A 14,298-nucleotide genomic window follows, 5' to 3' on the forward strand; every position below is an offset into this window, starting at 1 on the left:
TACCTGGTGTTTTAGGAATGATGCTGATCTGCTCAGTACTGCTGACATCACTGTGGTTAATTTTAGGGTCACTCACTTTAAAACAAAACAAGTATTCTTGCTTTGACCTCTGACAGTTGATTTGTGTTCTGACACAATTATATAAACTTTATTCATATAAAAATGGTTTTGCAGTTAATTACATATATATATTTTTAAATGATTGCCCTTTTAGATACTTAAAGCATTATTTTATTCAGGATTAGTTGTACAAGAATAAAACATCACAACTACCTTTATAATTTGTTTAAAAGTTTTTATAGACAAATTTCACAGTGTTTCGGTCGCGCTTTGATTCAGAAACACACATGGATGACAAAAAAATACAGATTTCACTGGGAATGTATTAATCTGCACATCAGCCCATGCACTTTGAGCTTTAATTATTATAGATGTTATTTAAATCTATCCATCCATGAATGCATGACAAACAGGTGAAACAATGATCACACAGTGGGCTGTTTGTGTGCAGCAGACTGTGGTCAGGTTGAGCTGAGGTTCCCTGATCGTTTCACCTGAGGGTTCATTTTCTGTGATGCCAGCCTGAGCAGAGTCACGCTGTGTTCGTGACAGGATAGGTATCGGGTCCAGTACTTCCTGAACTGCTCATCACGAAAGCCATAGATCATGGGGCTCAGGAAGCGAGGGATGATGTAGACAAGCAGGAAGAAGATGTATCGAATCTCCAGGCTCAGCTGAGGGAAGAGAGAGATCAGAGCCGCCTGAAGGGAGGGAACCACAAAGGCGAGCATGCACAGCAGCAGCTGAAACAAAAACAGAGTGTAGATAAAGCTGATTTATGCCTCTGGACTCAGATATTTTCAGATATATGTTCCTTTAACTGTTCAGGGGATGTGGTAAAAGTAACAATAGGGAAAAAAAGGACAAAGAGGCAAAACTGGCTTCTTTGTAGGTTGTAGGTTGCTGGTTGCATCGGCAGCGGGCAAAGTCAGGTCTTCCAGATTTTTCTCCACAGCCACACGTTCCAGCTCCAGCTGGAAGGTGTTTCCAGGACAGCCAAGACATGGTGTTCCAGTTCAGATTCCCAGGAGGCCAACTGCCTGAACCACATCAACTGACCTTACAGTAAAGAGCATGCAACATGGAGGAGCAGCAGCTCTACTCCAACATCCTTCCAGATCTTTAAGCTCCTCACTCTATCTCTAAGGCTAAGCCCATGCACCCATATGAAGCAAACTCATTTCAGCTGCTTGTATTCATGACCTTACTCAGATTTCATTGCCATAGCTGAGGGTTATAATGTAGATGGACTAATAAATCAAAATCTGTTCCAATGCCCACATTGCTGCTGATGCTGTTCCAGTCCACTCACTCTCCACCTTCCCATCACTCATGAATAAAATCAGGTTCTCAGACCGATGAATTTTCGCAGTACATCAGACTGGTGGCTCTGGGGAACTCTGCTGTAACCCTTCTCCAAATCTTCAAAAAAATGTAGACTGGACGGTCAAACTCCCACGATGCCTCCAAAAGTCCCACAAAGGTGAAGATCAGCTCTACTGTTCCATGGCCTGTTTGAAATCTGCATTGCTCCTCATGGATTTAAGGGCAGTGCCTCCTTCCCATCAGCCAGAAACAAAATGTCCCCAGTAAACTGAGCAGTACCCTGATAATTGGAGCAATTATACAACAGTCTCAGTTTTTTAAAAATGGCACCTTCCACACTCTGTCTCCACCTCCTACTTGTTTGTTGTTTTGGGAATTTTCTTTTAAATTCAAGATAGAATTAAGTAAACGGTTTAAAAATCTCTTTGCTCTTCATCACACCATCTTTGAACATTTAAGGGGGAACTAGTGATAAAGGCAGATGATAATGTTTGGTGAATGGTGTCGATTCATAAATGCTTTTTCATGGTGTGACACCCACCTGCACCCCGTGAAGCAGCACGGTGTTCCTGGCTCTCTTCACAGAGACGAGGCTTGTTGACACAGCCTGCGCTGTCAGCATGATCTTACAGTAGGTGTAGAGCAGCGCAAGGGCCACAAAGGAGAGGTAAGTCCCGTCAAACACACAGTTCTTGTAGTAAATGGACTGGTCACGAAAAAGAAGTGAGTGGTCACAAAAAATCTTGGTGTGGAAGAAACTCGGAGGCTCCTTGACGATCGTGATGAGGAGGTCGGTGATGGGCGGGGTGATGGTGAGGATGACGATGACGCAGATGAGGAGGAGAGTGCGAGGGATGTTACACATCTGGCTGTAGTGCAGAGGGAAACAGATGGAGATGTAGCGCTCCACGGCCATGCCGGCCAGGATGAGAGGGGTGGAGCGCGTGGTGAGGATCGCTGTCATGATCTAAGGATGGGAGAGGAGGGTGGAGGGAGAGCACAAAGGTTAACAGTGGTGTATAGTAGTTAATTTGTAGATCACAGAGTTATATTCTTCTTTACTACCTGTTGTGGATTATAAATCAATAATAACAGTATTCATACTGATCCTGTGAAGATGCAGCACAGTTTTCCTTTCCTCTGTTTACGTTAGATGGTCTGTAGTCAGGATCCCATAGAAGGATGACATGACATGCAAAACATATGTGATGGGCTTGACTGATGCTGCTGTGATTTACCAGAAGGCAGCAAACAGAGGCATGGATCTTCCTGAAGATGTAGCTGATCACATAGAGAGCTGTCACCAGGGTTAGCTGCAGAGCATCATTGATCACCATGGAGATGAACATGATGTATCGCGGGTTCTCGTAGAAGAGACTAGGGTCAGAACAAAGAGCTGAGAGCTGAGAGAGAGATGCTGTGGTTTATGTTTGTGTGTACACCATATCATCACATGCAAGTGTTTCTACTTTGGATTCATCTGCTTATTTTTGAACATTTTCCAGGAAATGTCTCTTCCTTTTCTCTTTTCAAACCAGTTTAGGCTTTTTATTGCTAAACTGGAGATTAAACTGGACTAATGCAGCGAAGTCTAAAGCTGTTTTCACATAAGCGCTCTTGACTGAATTCGCCCTTACTCGTGCGTTGGACACAAGTTCAAAGGGTCACCTCTGGATGTATTCTCAGTGCTGAAAATACCTCATTTGAGGTGAGGGTGCTTCCTCGGTAGAGCTTGCAAGAGTCCCTGTATATGAATTCACCACATTACTTTTATACCAGAGTAAATAATATCAAACAGACTTTTCAAGCAGCATTATACTCGAGACTCAAAGGTTAAATGTGTCCAACATCTGACTTCTCATGTGCATCTTTTCTTAATAAAAACATTTTAATACGGAAGAAGGCAGAAGAATGTAACCTTTGGGAGTTTTGCTGTCCTCTAATACGTTTTTGTGTACCCCTGAGGCTCTGAGTACCTGTGTCGTTGGAAGGTGTGCACCATGCTGCCATTGATGATACTGAGGACCAGCCACACCAGCATGGCCACTATGTTCTTGGTCAGAATGCTTGAGAAGCTCTCCTTAACACCTTCTGTCTGGACAGAGGTGGTGTTTGACACCAGCGGGTCCAGAGGCCCAGTGGAGGTGGAGTTCATGACCAGCATCTCCTCCTTCTCACTGTCTGAAGGAGCAAAGAAATAAAACCTACAATTATACAACAGTTATACTAATGAGCTTCTTCAGTTATTAATTACACACTGCATCTTTAATTAATGATAAATGATAAATGATCAATAGTAAAAAAAAAAAAGACACATTTCTGGAATATGTAAAAGTACATTGTATGGATATGTTTTATATTATTATTATTATTATTATTATTATTATTATTAGCACAAGTATTATAGTGAAAAAGGCAACTCTATAATAACATGTTAGCCTTCACACACCTGTGCTCAGATCTGCTCTTTACAGTAAGGTCAGAGGTCATTTCTAATCTGTTCTCTCTTCTAAAAAACAAACAAAACATTTAGGAGTGCAGGAACATTGTTTTTGTGAGTAACTCAAACACAACATAAACTATGTTCATATACACACACTGAGAAAAGAGAGATGATTAGATTTAAAAATCATTCTGTTTCACTGCTCATACATCAACATTCACATTTTATATGTTAATATCATCAGAGAAAATATACAAATGAACAGAAGAAAAGCCTTTTTACAACTTTCAGCCTTTACAAACCAACAAAATAGGAAGTATTCATATTTTAAATATTGCATTAATGTATCCTGAAGCTTTGATAGAAAGAGATGGCAATCACAGAGCGATGTGCAAAGACATCAAACAGACAGACGTCAGAGCCTCTCACCTGCTGACTCCCTGACTGGGCCTGCTGGCTCTGATAAGCCCCCTAAATATGATCCGTCCTCTACAGGATGATGTCAGATTACTAATTTCAAAACTGGAGCTTTGAGTGGTGCAAACCACAGGACACCACTGTTGTCATGCAGCCAGGCATTTACAACATGTTGCTGTGTTTAATGTAAAGACATTATATCCATGTCCAAAGCTGCTGAAGACCATAAAGTCAGGAAAAACCACACCAAGATGGAAATGCTGGAAATTATTTTGTCACAAAAAGAAATCATGTCTGAAAGACAAGTCTGGGTCCAAATGCAGATTAAATTCAGACCTTTCATTTCGATCATTTAACCTACATCATGATACAACCCTTAAAAGCTTCACTGAAAATTAACATTTTGAACTTTTCTCCAGATATTAATGATAAAAACCCCCAAATAAAACATCCAGAGTACCAAAGCTTGTTTTTGTATTCCTCATCATAGTCATGAAGTGGGTTTATCTGGATATATTCTATGACATTAATGCTCAAAGTGGGATACATATAAATTGTTGCTCAACAAAAATAAGATTTTGGTTTTAGAATAATTGACTCAGTATTATACTTTCATTCATTTTGATATCTCCTGTGATGAGGAGTCAAAAATGATGTGACTTCAAAAGCACGTAGCTCTAATTTTAATTTTTGTAATATGAGGGTAAAATTATTTTTTGTATTAAAAAAGCAGATTTTGAGGTCAGCTGAAACTTTTTTTAAAGGTTTTATCAGATGGTTTTTATCTTGCTTTTCCTTCAGGCTGCATTTGATTTCATTCAGTGTCCCATTCTGCAGTTTTAGTCCGTGAGACGGTGGTGAGCTGGATTTGTGTTAGAAATATAATCAGCAACATTAGTTAGTACACCAGGATGACCCCAGGAAACCTGCTGCGAGAAACACAGACTTCAACATGTTACGCAGCCTTTCTCTGTAAAATAAATATAAACCGAGACATCAATAAACTCAGAATGTTTTCATTCAGTAGGTTTTACAGCAGAGAATAGATTTTGCCACAAGGTGGAGCTTTTTTCCATTGAGACTGTACATGTGGGAGAGGTGCTGCTCGGTGTAGCAGTGTCCACAGTGTCCACAGTATCCTGAAGGATAAATTAGTCTATGTGCTTCCTCTGCATGCTGGGTTTGGAGTTTATCTCTGTCACTGAAGATCGGTGCCACATTTTAAAATGGTTTGGCTTAATGAAAGTGAACACAACTCTTACAAAAAGTGTAGCATAAAAAGAAATGTGCTGACCTCTTTAAGGCGTCTGTACTGGAGTCCAAACTGCAGCTGAAAAAACAGAAAAGAGTCTGAACTGTTGCTAACACAGAAAAAGTCAGTGCTTCATATCAAACCATAAAAACATTTTTTATGGTCTTGGGTAATCTGTCCTTTATTCTCCCACACAAATGAGTTTTTTTTATCCCTGATTTAATTTGTTGGGACGTGGCCTCCCCAATAAGCATTCGCTCTTTTGAACTGTTTGTTTTCTCCTTAATCTCTGAGACATTCACACATTCAGACCACATGAAATTAGATATTTGCACTTGCCAGGATTGTCAACATAAAATACATTTTTATGTATTTATTTTTCACATTAAAACATTGCAAATTAAAGGTTTTCTTCAAGCACTATACAAGTCTCTATAAGTGGTCTTTGTCCTCGGGCGTTACTTTCTTCACTTTGTTTCTGCATCTGTTGCTCAGAAAGTACATCCTGAGGTACTCCCTGAACTTCTTGTCTCTGACACCGTAGATGATTGGACTCAGAAAACGGGGCAGGATGTAGACGATCAGGTAGTTTGCAAATCTGATTTCGAGGATCCGACCTGGGAAGATGATGTGCAGGACCACCTCCACGCTAGGAGAGACGTAGGAGAGCATGCACATAGCCAGCTGGGCCCCGTGGAGGAGGATGGTGTTCCTGGCTTTCTGGGCTGATGTCTTATCTGTGGAGAGGGCTCTGGCTGCAAACAGGATCCTCAAATAGGTGACGACCAGAATCAGAAACACACAGGAGAAGTAGATGATATCAACGGCTTGCCTTTTGTACGCCAGGATCGGGTCTTTGAACACATTCTGGCGTAAGCAGAACACCGACTCATGAAAGAAGCTCAGAGACTCGGTTGCAAGTGTTACAAACAGATCTGTAATATCAGGAGCCACACAGATAAACCAAATCATCCCGATGACGATGTAGGTCCTCCTCACGGTGCAGATTTGGGTATACCGCAGAGGTTCGCATATGGCTATGTAGCGCTCGATGGCCATGGCAGCTAAGTTGACAGGGGTGTTTCTGGTGGTGAAGACTGCCACCAGGATGAAGAAGCAGCAGAAGGCGACGTTAATCTTGTAGAAGATGTAGCTGAGGATGAAAAGCATGATGGTGACAGTCAGCTGGATGGCATCGTTGATCACCATGTGGATGAAGAGGATGTAACGAGGGTCGTCATGAAAGGTCTGAAGGAGGAAACAGAAGGAGTGAAATGTCCTGTGCTGTGATACTTCTGTGTGACACTCCTCGGTGAGTTTGGTGTAGAGGCACATGAATCACTTCTGCATCTGATGCATTCAAACCTCACTGCAAATTTCCAGACATGCACATTAATCGTGAACTCCAGCTTTAAATCACAGCTGTGGACAAAAGTTTACCCAACGAACAGAGTCACAGCGACCTCTATAGAGAGGCAGCTGAGAGGAAGCAGAATGACTCTGTGCTCAACAGCAATAGAGATTTTGTTCAGACTATTGTAGAGTTTTGTTTCTCCATGGACTAAAAAGAAAAGAGTGACGGGCGTAAGTAGAGTTTGGGGGAAATACTGCCTCAAAAACAGTTTTATTAGCTGCGGTTTCATGTACTCTTTTTTTCTAAATTCCATAAAAATAAAACGTCCTCTGTTTTTAGACACCTTAAGGACGAATAACAATAAGAAACTTTTACAACCCTCCAAATTTTTGTATCTCTCACTCAGCAGCAGAAATAATACCGGCCTTATCATCAAATATGGAGTGAATGGAAAAAAAAAAACCTTTACAGGTGCCTGATGTCACTCACGGTCAGCTTTGTCTTTGCTGCTGTTGTTAGTACAAAATGCCTTCAGTGTCTTATTGGAGTGCAGTGAAGCACACACTCTTGAAACAGCAAGATCAAATATCAAAATCTCTCCTATATCTATATTTCAAACATGCTTTGTACGTGTGTTTTGGTACTTTCTTCTTATTTTTTTTGTCACTGTTTTTCTCTATGTGTTGACCTTATAATGACATCTTTAAATTGTTTTGTGTAATTTCCTGTAAGTATGCACTAAACAAACATTTATCAGTTCATACATGTGTGTGACGTGTATGTTCTGTGGGCGCTGCAGGGCCAGTAAACCAAAATATCATATTAATAACATGTTTTGGATTAATAATTATAAATGACAGGATAAATAATAATATGTGACAAATAAGCTGCTCTGTGTGTGTGTGTGTGTGTGTGTGTGTGTGTGTGTGTGTGTGTGTGTGTGTGTGTGTGTGTGTGTGTGAGTGCGTCTATGTGGTATGGATTGACATTTGGCCTGCGCTGTACCTGGGCTCCGGGGACATTTTGACTTTTTGCTGTGTATTCATGTGTCCCCCTAAAACATGACTTGTAAATGCATTTTTAAGTGTCTAAACAATAATTTTTTCTACTTCTTATGAGGTCATTATTTATCTTTTGACCTGTATTTGCTTAAACTGTAGTGTAAATTCATTTATTAAACTATAATTAAAAGATTTTCTGATTTTCTTAAAAGTCCACCTATACCCCTCACCTGATTTTTGTGTATTCCAGTGTATTGCACAGCGACGTTTCGAGTTAGAGTGGATGTGTGTAGGTACTGCAATTTAATACACATTTTCAATACACACGGCCGGAAGTCATTGTGATTGGTAGGCTATATATATAGGCGGTACCTACAGGAAACGGCGCCACAACTTTCGCGCGCGTGCCCTTTAACAAGTGTATGTCGACGGCAATACGAAGACGGATTAAAAACACAAAGGTAAGCCTTTTTTAATGTAAAATGCACCATGACTTTAATACTATATGAAATTATAGGTGCACAGGCCTATATTAAACTGGTTTAATTTATGCTTTATGGACTGTTAGTGAGTCTTTGAAGAAGTAAAACGGCCCCAGCGTTTGTCATTGAGTAAATAAAATAGGGCTGACGACTAACCGCGTCAACGTGATAAAGCGGGCTAACCCGTGTTAGGATTTACTCGGTGTTAAAGCATTATTGTGGCTTAAACGTGTTAATGCCGACATCGCGACTAACGCGATTAACAATTAAACCAGCGCAGTCGGAGTCAAAATCCCTGATGTCGCTGTTAGCTAATTTTGGGCAGTTTGTCCAATGTCTGTCCATTCTGCTGACAGCCCTAAAATAAAAGCAAGGGTATAAGTGTATTTAGTCGTGTATTTATTTATATGCCTGAAGAAAAAACTTCTTACAGTTTTGATGCCTAAGCTTTCTCAGTACTTGTATCACTCTCTGCAGTCGCCATTACAGAAATGTCACATGTCGCCATTTTGAGTACTAGGCCTTTAACATTTTAAAAGAAGGCATAAATTAGGACTATGAATAAGTCAGCTGTGTTTATGCTGTAAACTACACTACTGCTAGTTCTGCTACTACTGATGATGATGATGACAATGATGACGATAATCGTAATACTTTATATGCTTTGGTAATACAGCCAATCAAAACGTACAGGAGAACATGCGAAGGAGACGCATTCCTCCACGGGAGGATGCAGTCTGTCATGTTTCTGCTGGAAGGGACAAACTGGGACTTGATATCCACTACATAAATGCCTTCAAAGGTAAGTTGGTCTTTAGTTTGGATTAGATTTGGAGTTTGTCACTTTGTCTTTTGTCACTCACTTGGTATGCCTCTGCAATTCAGGTCGGGGCATTTTCACGACTGTTCCATTCCAAAAAGGAGACTTTCTTTTGGAATACAGAGGTAAACTCATAACAAAAGAAGAATGTGAGCGGAGACACAGAGTTTATCATGACAGCCTGAAGGTGTTCATGTTTGAATTCAAGTTTGATGGAAAACTCTGGTGGTGCGTATTATATCAGTGTAGTTTGATTAAGATTAAATTACACATTGCTTTTGATTTATGAAAAAAAAGCTTCCTAACAAAAACTAGTTAAGCTAATACTTTTTTGCCTAACCCCACAGTGTGGATGCATCTCAAGAAGATGGGTCATTAGGCAGACTTGTCAACGACAACCACATCAGTCCAAGTGTTAAGATGAAAATATTAGACATCAATGGAAAGCCCCATCTATGCTTATTTGCAAGCAGAGACATAAGTCCAGGCGAAGAAATAGACTATAATTATGGTGACTCGGATTGGCCCTGGAGATGCAAGGTATTTCTACAATTGTACTTTTTGGAACTGATAAATTGCATACCGTAAGCCATTTTTACATTTGTACCTACTCAAATTGGCTTAAAGTGACTTAGGGCATCTAGTTGTTCACTGAAATTGAGTATCACCTACTGTGCCTGGGGTCACTATAGCAATGCAGCCGAGCATCCAGTGATATAAATGCCACAGCAAGCATGGACGTCAAGGTGACAAAATGCCTGCTGCTCAGTCTATACTTTAGTGTTCAATTCAGGGATCACGCTGTTAATTTTGGTCGCCATTTCAAACATTTCAGAGTTTCAAAAATGATGGCTTGGATTTTCACGAAGGAGGCGCACTCATAACTTATCGAGTGACACCATTGACCAGCCACCTGGTGGCATTCAGTCTGTCTATGTCAAATTTTCTGATCACTTTGGATCACTTGGAACCTTGGTGCAGTAGTTACTGAAAAACTACATGGTACTATAACCTACTGGAAAAACAGGGGTAGGTACTAATGGAAAACAGGCAATTGTGATGGCTGCCACATCAAAGCCCTCTAAAAGCAGGTATGCAGAAATAAAAAATGGCTTTCGGTTTCTAAATTTTAACAGTGATTGATGTTTAATGTGATTCTACACAGCAAAATCTCCAGTGTTAAATTAACACTGGAGAGTGTCTATAAGGGTCCACACCTCTGAGTGTTAAATACAACACTGGTGAGTGTTAAATTAACACTTTTGACAGTGTTATATGATTAAAAGTAACCTAGTCAGTTTTGAAGATTAACAATGGCTAACACTGAGCAGTGCTGATTTTCTAACACTGGAAAATAACTCAAAATGTTAGAAATATTCCAGTGTTAGAAAACTGGAATAGCCACTGTTAATCTTCAAAACTGACTAGGTTACTTTTAAACATATAACACTGTCAAAAGTGTTAATTTAACACTCAACAGTGTTGTGTGGACCCATATAGACACTCTCTAGTGTTAATTTAACACTGGAGATTTTGCTGTGTAGCCTCTTTAGTTAGATTAATTTTAAATTTTGTCCCTCGAAGATAAATAGGCCCTAGTGACAGTTCGTTGCTGCTACAGGTGATTGTTTTACTCCTTTAGCAATGGCTTAAAAAATAAAGAAATCACACTGACTATTTGTCTCTTAATCATAGGGCCTTAAATTCTCTATACATAAGTGAATATTTTAAAGACATTAGCTTGAAACTTATCTTTTTCATACAGTTTATTTAATGTTTCAAAAGCCTCTTCAAAAATGCACTGTATATTCATTTTCTATCTGTTACACACGAAGACTGAGACCAGCCAGATTCAGAAGACTGTGAGCTGCCTAAAGCCGCAACCAAACAATGATCTGGACCTGAAACATCCAGAGCCTGAAAGGGTAAATATAATCCAGTGTACCACTTAATGAACTAATAATTTAATCTATCATCATTCTTTATGGATGCTGTGTGTGTGTGTTTGGCAGTCACCTGGGTGAGATGTGATTTACATGGACCGTGGCTTGTAGGTCCTTTTCATTGTTTCAAAGTGCAAGTCTGGATAACATCTGAGTGTGTGTGTGTGTGTGTTAACCACCCAAATGTGACTTAGGAGGACCACACTGTTATTGGGAGACTCCGTCAAAGTTTGCTTCATGGTGACATCACTCTGGTTTTAGGAGGGGTCTTCTTGTATTTTCTGACAGTTTGACCTACAGCATGCAGAACTGACTACATGTGCTTTGTTTCTATGTTGAAATTTTTTGAAACTCAGGCTTGAACATTAAGATGGATAGTACTATACAACTTCTTAACTTGTTTTAGGCACTTTTTTACTGCTGTAGTGCATGGGTTGTCTCTGGCTGTGTACTCTGGCTTCTTCCCACAGTCCAAAGATGTAGCTTATGGGGTTAGGTTAACTGGTGATTCAAAACTGCCCTTTGGTGTGAATGCAAATGCTTGTCCTTCCATGTTAGACTGGTGATCTGTCCAGGTTGTACTGCCCTATGGTAGCTGGTATAGGCCCCAAACCTGCTACCCCACAATCCTGATAAGGATAAGTGGAAGAGGATGGATGATTGCAAAGGAATCAGTTGTTAATTATTGTAGCCAGTATTTTTTTCAGAAGAAAACATTTCTTGAGTGGAAAGCCCCCCCCCCCCCCCCCCCCACACACACACACACACACATGCAAATTAAAAACAGAAGCACAGGCCTGCCCAGTACAGTTGCAAGAAGAGCACTTGGTCTAATCTTTGTGCCATCTTTTCTTTGTTGCAGGATCTTGATGAAGAAATGCCTCAGCAAGGCTCAGAAGCCATGCATTCTTCTTCAGTGCAAGATTTTGAAGAGGTAACATTGACTTAGGACAGATTTTAATGAATGTTTCTCATGCACGATGTGTACCTTACGCTATTTGCCGATAGTGAAATGGTTTATTCATCCTCTTGAGTGATGCATTTTTAGTAACTGTCAGATTACTGTTCTTTTGTCTTCATTTTCTATCTGTTACACACGAAGACTGAGACCAGCCAGATTCAGAAGACTGTGAGCTGCCTAAAGCCGCAACCAAACAATGATCTGGACCTGAAACATCCAGAGCCTGAAAGGGTAAATATAATCCAGTGTACCACTAAATGAACTAATAATTTAATCTATCATCATTCTTTATGGATGCTGTGTGTGTGTGTTTGGCAGTCACCTGGGTGAGATGTGATTTACATGGACCGTGGCTTGTAGGTCCTTTTCATTGTTTCAAAGTGCAAGTCTGGATAACATCTGAGTGTGTGTGTGTGTGTGTGTGTTAACCACCCAAATGTGACTTAGGAGGACCACACTGTTATTGGGAGACTCCGTCAAAGTTTGCTTCATGGTGACATCACTCTGGTTTTAGGAGGGGTCTTCTCGTATTTCTTGACAGTTTGACCTACAGCATGCAGAACTGACTACATGTGCTTTGTTTCTATGTTGAAATTTTTTGAAACTCAGGCTTGAACATTAAGATGGATAGTACTATACAACTTCTTAACTTGTTTTAGGCACTTTTTTACTGCTGTAGTGCATGGGTTGTCTCTGGCTGTGTACTCTGGCTTCTTCCCACAGTCCAAAGATGTAGCTTATGGGGTTAGGTTAACTGGTGATTCAAAACTGCCCTTTGGTGTGAATGCAAATGCTTGTCCTTCCATGTTAGACTGGTGATCTGTCCAGGTTGTACTGCCCTATGGTAGCTGGTATAGGCCCCAAACCTGCTACCCCACAATCCTGATAAGGATAAGTGGAAGAGGATGGATGATTGCAAAGGAATCAGTTGTTAATTATTGTAGCCAGTATTTTTGTCAGAAGAAAACATTTCTTGAGTGGAAAGCCCCCCCCCCCCCCCCACACACACACACACACACACACATGCAAATTAAAAACAGAAGCACAGGCCTGCCCAGTACAGTTGCAAGAAGAGCACTTGGTCTAATCTTTGTGCCATCTTTTCTTTGTTGCAGGATCTTGATGAAGAAATGCCTCAGCAAGGCTCAGAAGCCATGCATTCTTCTTCAGTGCAAGATTTTGAAGAGGTAACATTGACCTAGGACAGATTTTAATGAATGTTTCTCATGCACGATGTGTACCTTACGCTATTTGCCGATAGTGAAATGGTTTATTCATCCTCTTGAGTGATGCATTTTTAGTAACTGTCAGATTACTGTTCTTTTGTCTTCATTTTCTATCTGTTACACACGAAGACTGAGACCAGCCAGATTCAGAAGACTGTGAGCTGCCTAAAGCCGCAACCAAACAATGATCTGGACCTGAAACATCCAGAGCCTGAAAGGGTAAATATAATCCAGTGTACCACTAAATGAACTAATAATTTAATCTATCATCATTCTTTATGGATGCTGTGTGTGTGTGTTTGGCAGTCACCTGGGTGAGATGTGATTTACATGGACCGTGGCTTGTAGGTCCTTTTCATTGTTTCAAAGTGCAAGTCTGGATAACATCTGAGTGTGTGTGTGTGTGTGTGTGTGTGTGTGTGTGTGTGTGTGTGTGTGTGTGTTAACCACCCAAATGTGACTTAGGAGGACCACACTGTTATTGGGGGACTGCGTCAAAGTTTGCTTCATGGTGACATCACTCTGGTTTTAGGAGGGGTCTTCTTGTATTTTCTGACAGTTTGACCTACAGCATGCAGAACTGACTACATGTGCTTTGTTTCTATGTTGAAATGGTTTGAAACTCAGGCTTGAACATTAAGATGGATAGTACTATACAACTTCTTAACTTGTTTTAGGCACTTTTTTACTGCTGTAGTGCATGGGTTCTCTCTGGCTGTGTACTTCTGGCTTCTTCCCACAGTCCAAAGATGTAGCTTATGGGGTTAGGTTAAACTGGTTGATTCAAACTGCCCTTTGGTGTGAATGCAAATGCTTGTCCTTCCATGTTAGATGGTGATCTGTCCAGGTTGTACTGCCCTATGGTAGCGTTGGTAAAGCCCCGCCCAAAACCTGCTACCCCCACAATCCTGAATAAGGTAAGTGGAAGAGGAAGGAGTATTGCCAAATGAACCAGTTGTAATTATTGTAAGCCAGTCTTTTTTGTTCAGAAGTAAAAACATTTCTTGAGTGGC

At 40.5% G+C, this 14,298-nt stretch overlaps 3 protein-coding genes across 4 annotated transcripts; 1 reads left to right on the forward strand and 2 right to left on the reverse strand.

Annotated features, from left to right (window-relative positions):
* Positions 1 to 213: 213 nt before the first annotated feature.
* Positions 214 to 3,576, reverse strand: LOC120714419 (odorant receptor 131-2-like). The gene is made up of 3 exons (XM_040000626.1): positions 3,363 to 3,576; positions 2,625 to 2,763; positions 214 to 2,353 (listed from the first exon to the last, which is right to left on the reverse strand). Exons 1-3 carry the CDS (start codon positions 3,548 to 3,550, stop codon positions 1,910 to 1,912), a joined length of 771 nt encoding a protein of 256 aa, XP_039856560.1. The 5' UTR covers positions 3,551 to 3,576; the 3' UTR covers positions 214 to 1,909.
* Positions 3,577 to 4,258: 682 nt separating this feature from the next.
* LOC120720089 (odorant receptor 131-2-like) lies at positions 4,259 to 7,129 on the reverse strand. The gene has a single exon (XM_040009734.1). The coding sequence runs from the start codon at positions 6,831 to 6,833 to the stop codon at positions 5,931 to 5,933; it is 903 nt and encodes a 300-aa protein (XP_039865668.1). The 5' UTR covers positions 6,834 to 7,129; the 3' UTR covers positions 4,259 to 5,930.
* A 622-nt stretch (positions 7,130 to 7,751) lies between these two features.
* On the forward strand, positions 7,752 to 13,535 carry LOC120720074 (histone-lysine N-methyltransferase SETD5-like). 2 transcript variants are annotated; one of them, XM_040009726.1, is made up of 9 exons: positions 7,752 to 8,314; positions 9,012 to 9,137; positions 9,221 to 9,383; positions 9,503 to 9,695; positions 10,991 to 11,080; positions 11,961 to 12,032; positions 12,201 to 12,290; positions 13,175 to 13,246; positions 13,415 to 13,535. In XM_040009726.1, the coding sequence occupies exons 2-9, from the start codon at positions 9,035 to 9,037 to the stop codon at positions 13,532 to 13,534; spliced, it is 903 nt and encodes a 300-aa protein (XP_039865660.1). In that variant the 5' UTR covers positions 7,752 to 8,314; positions 9,012 to 9,034; the 3' UTR covers position 13,535. The 2 variants fall into 2 exon arrangements, with proteins under 2 accessions (XP_039865660.1, XP_039865655.1); XM_040009721.1 differs by having other exon boundaries at positions 9,029 to 9,137.
* The last annotated feature ends 763 nt before the right edge of the window (positions 13,536 to 14,298 follow it).

This window comes from Simochromis diagramma, unplaced genomic scaffold (genome assembly GCF_900408965.1).
Source record: "Simochromis diagramma unplaced genomic scaffold, fSimDia1.1 OVJJ01000320.1, whole genome shotgun sequence".
NCBI lineage: Eukaryota > Metazoa > Chordata > Actinopteri > Cichliformes > Cichlidae > Simochromis > Simochromis diagramma.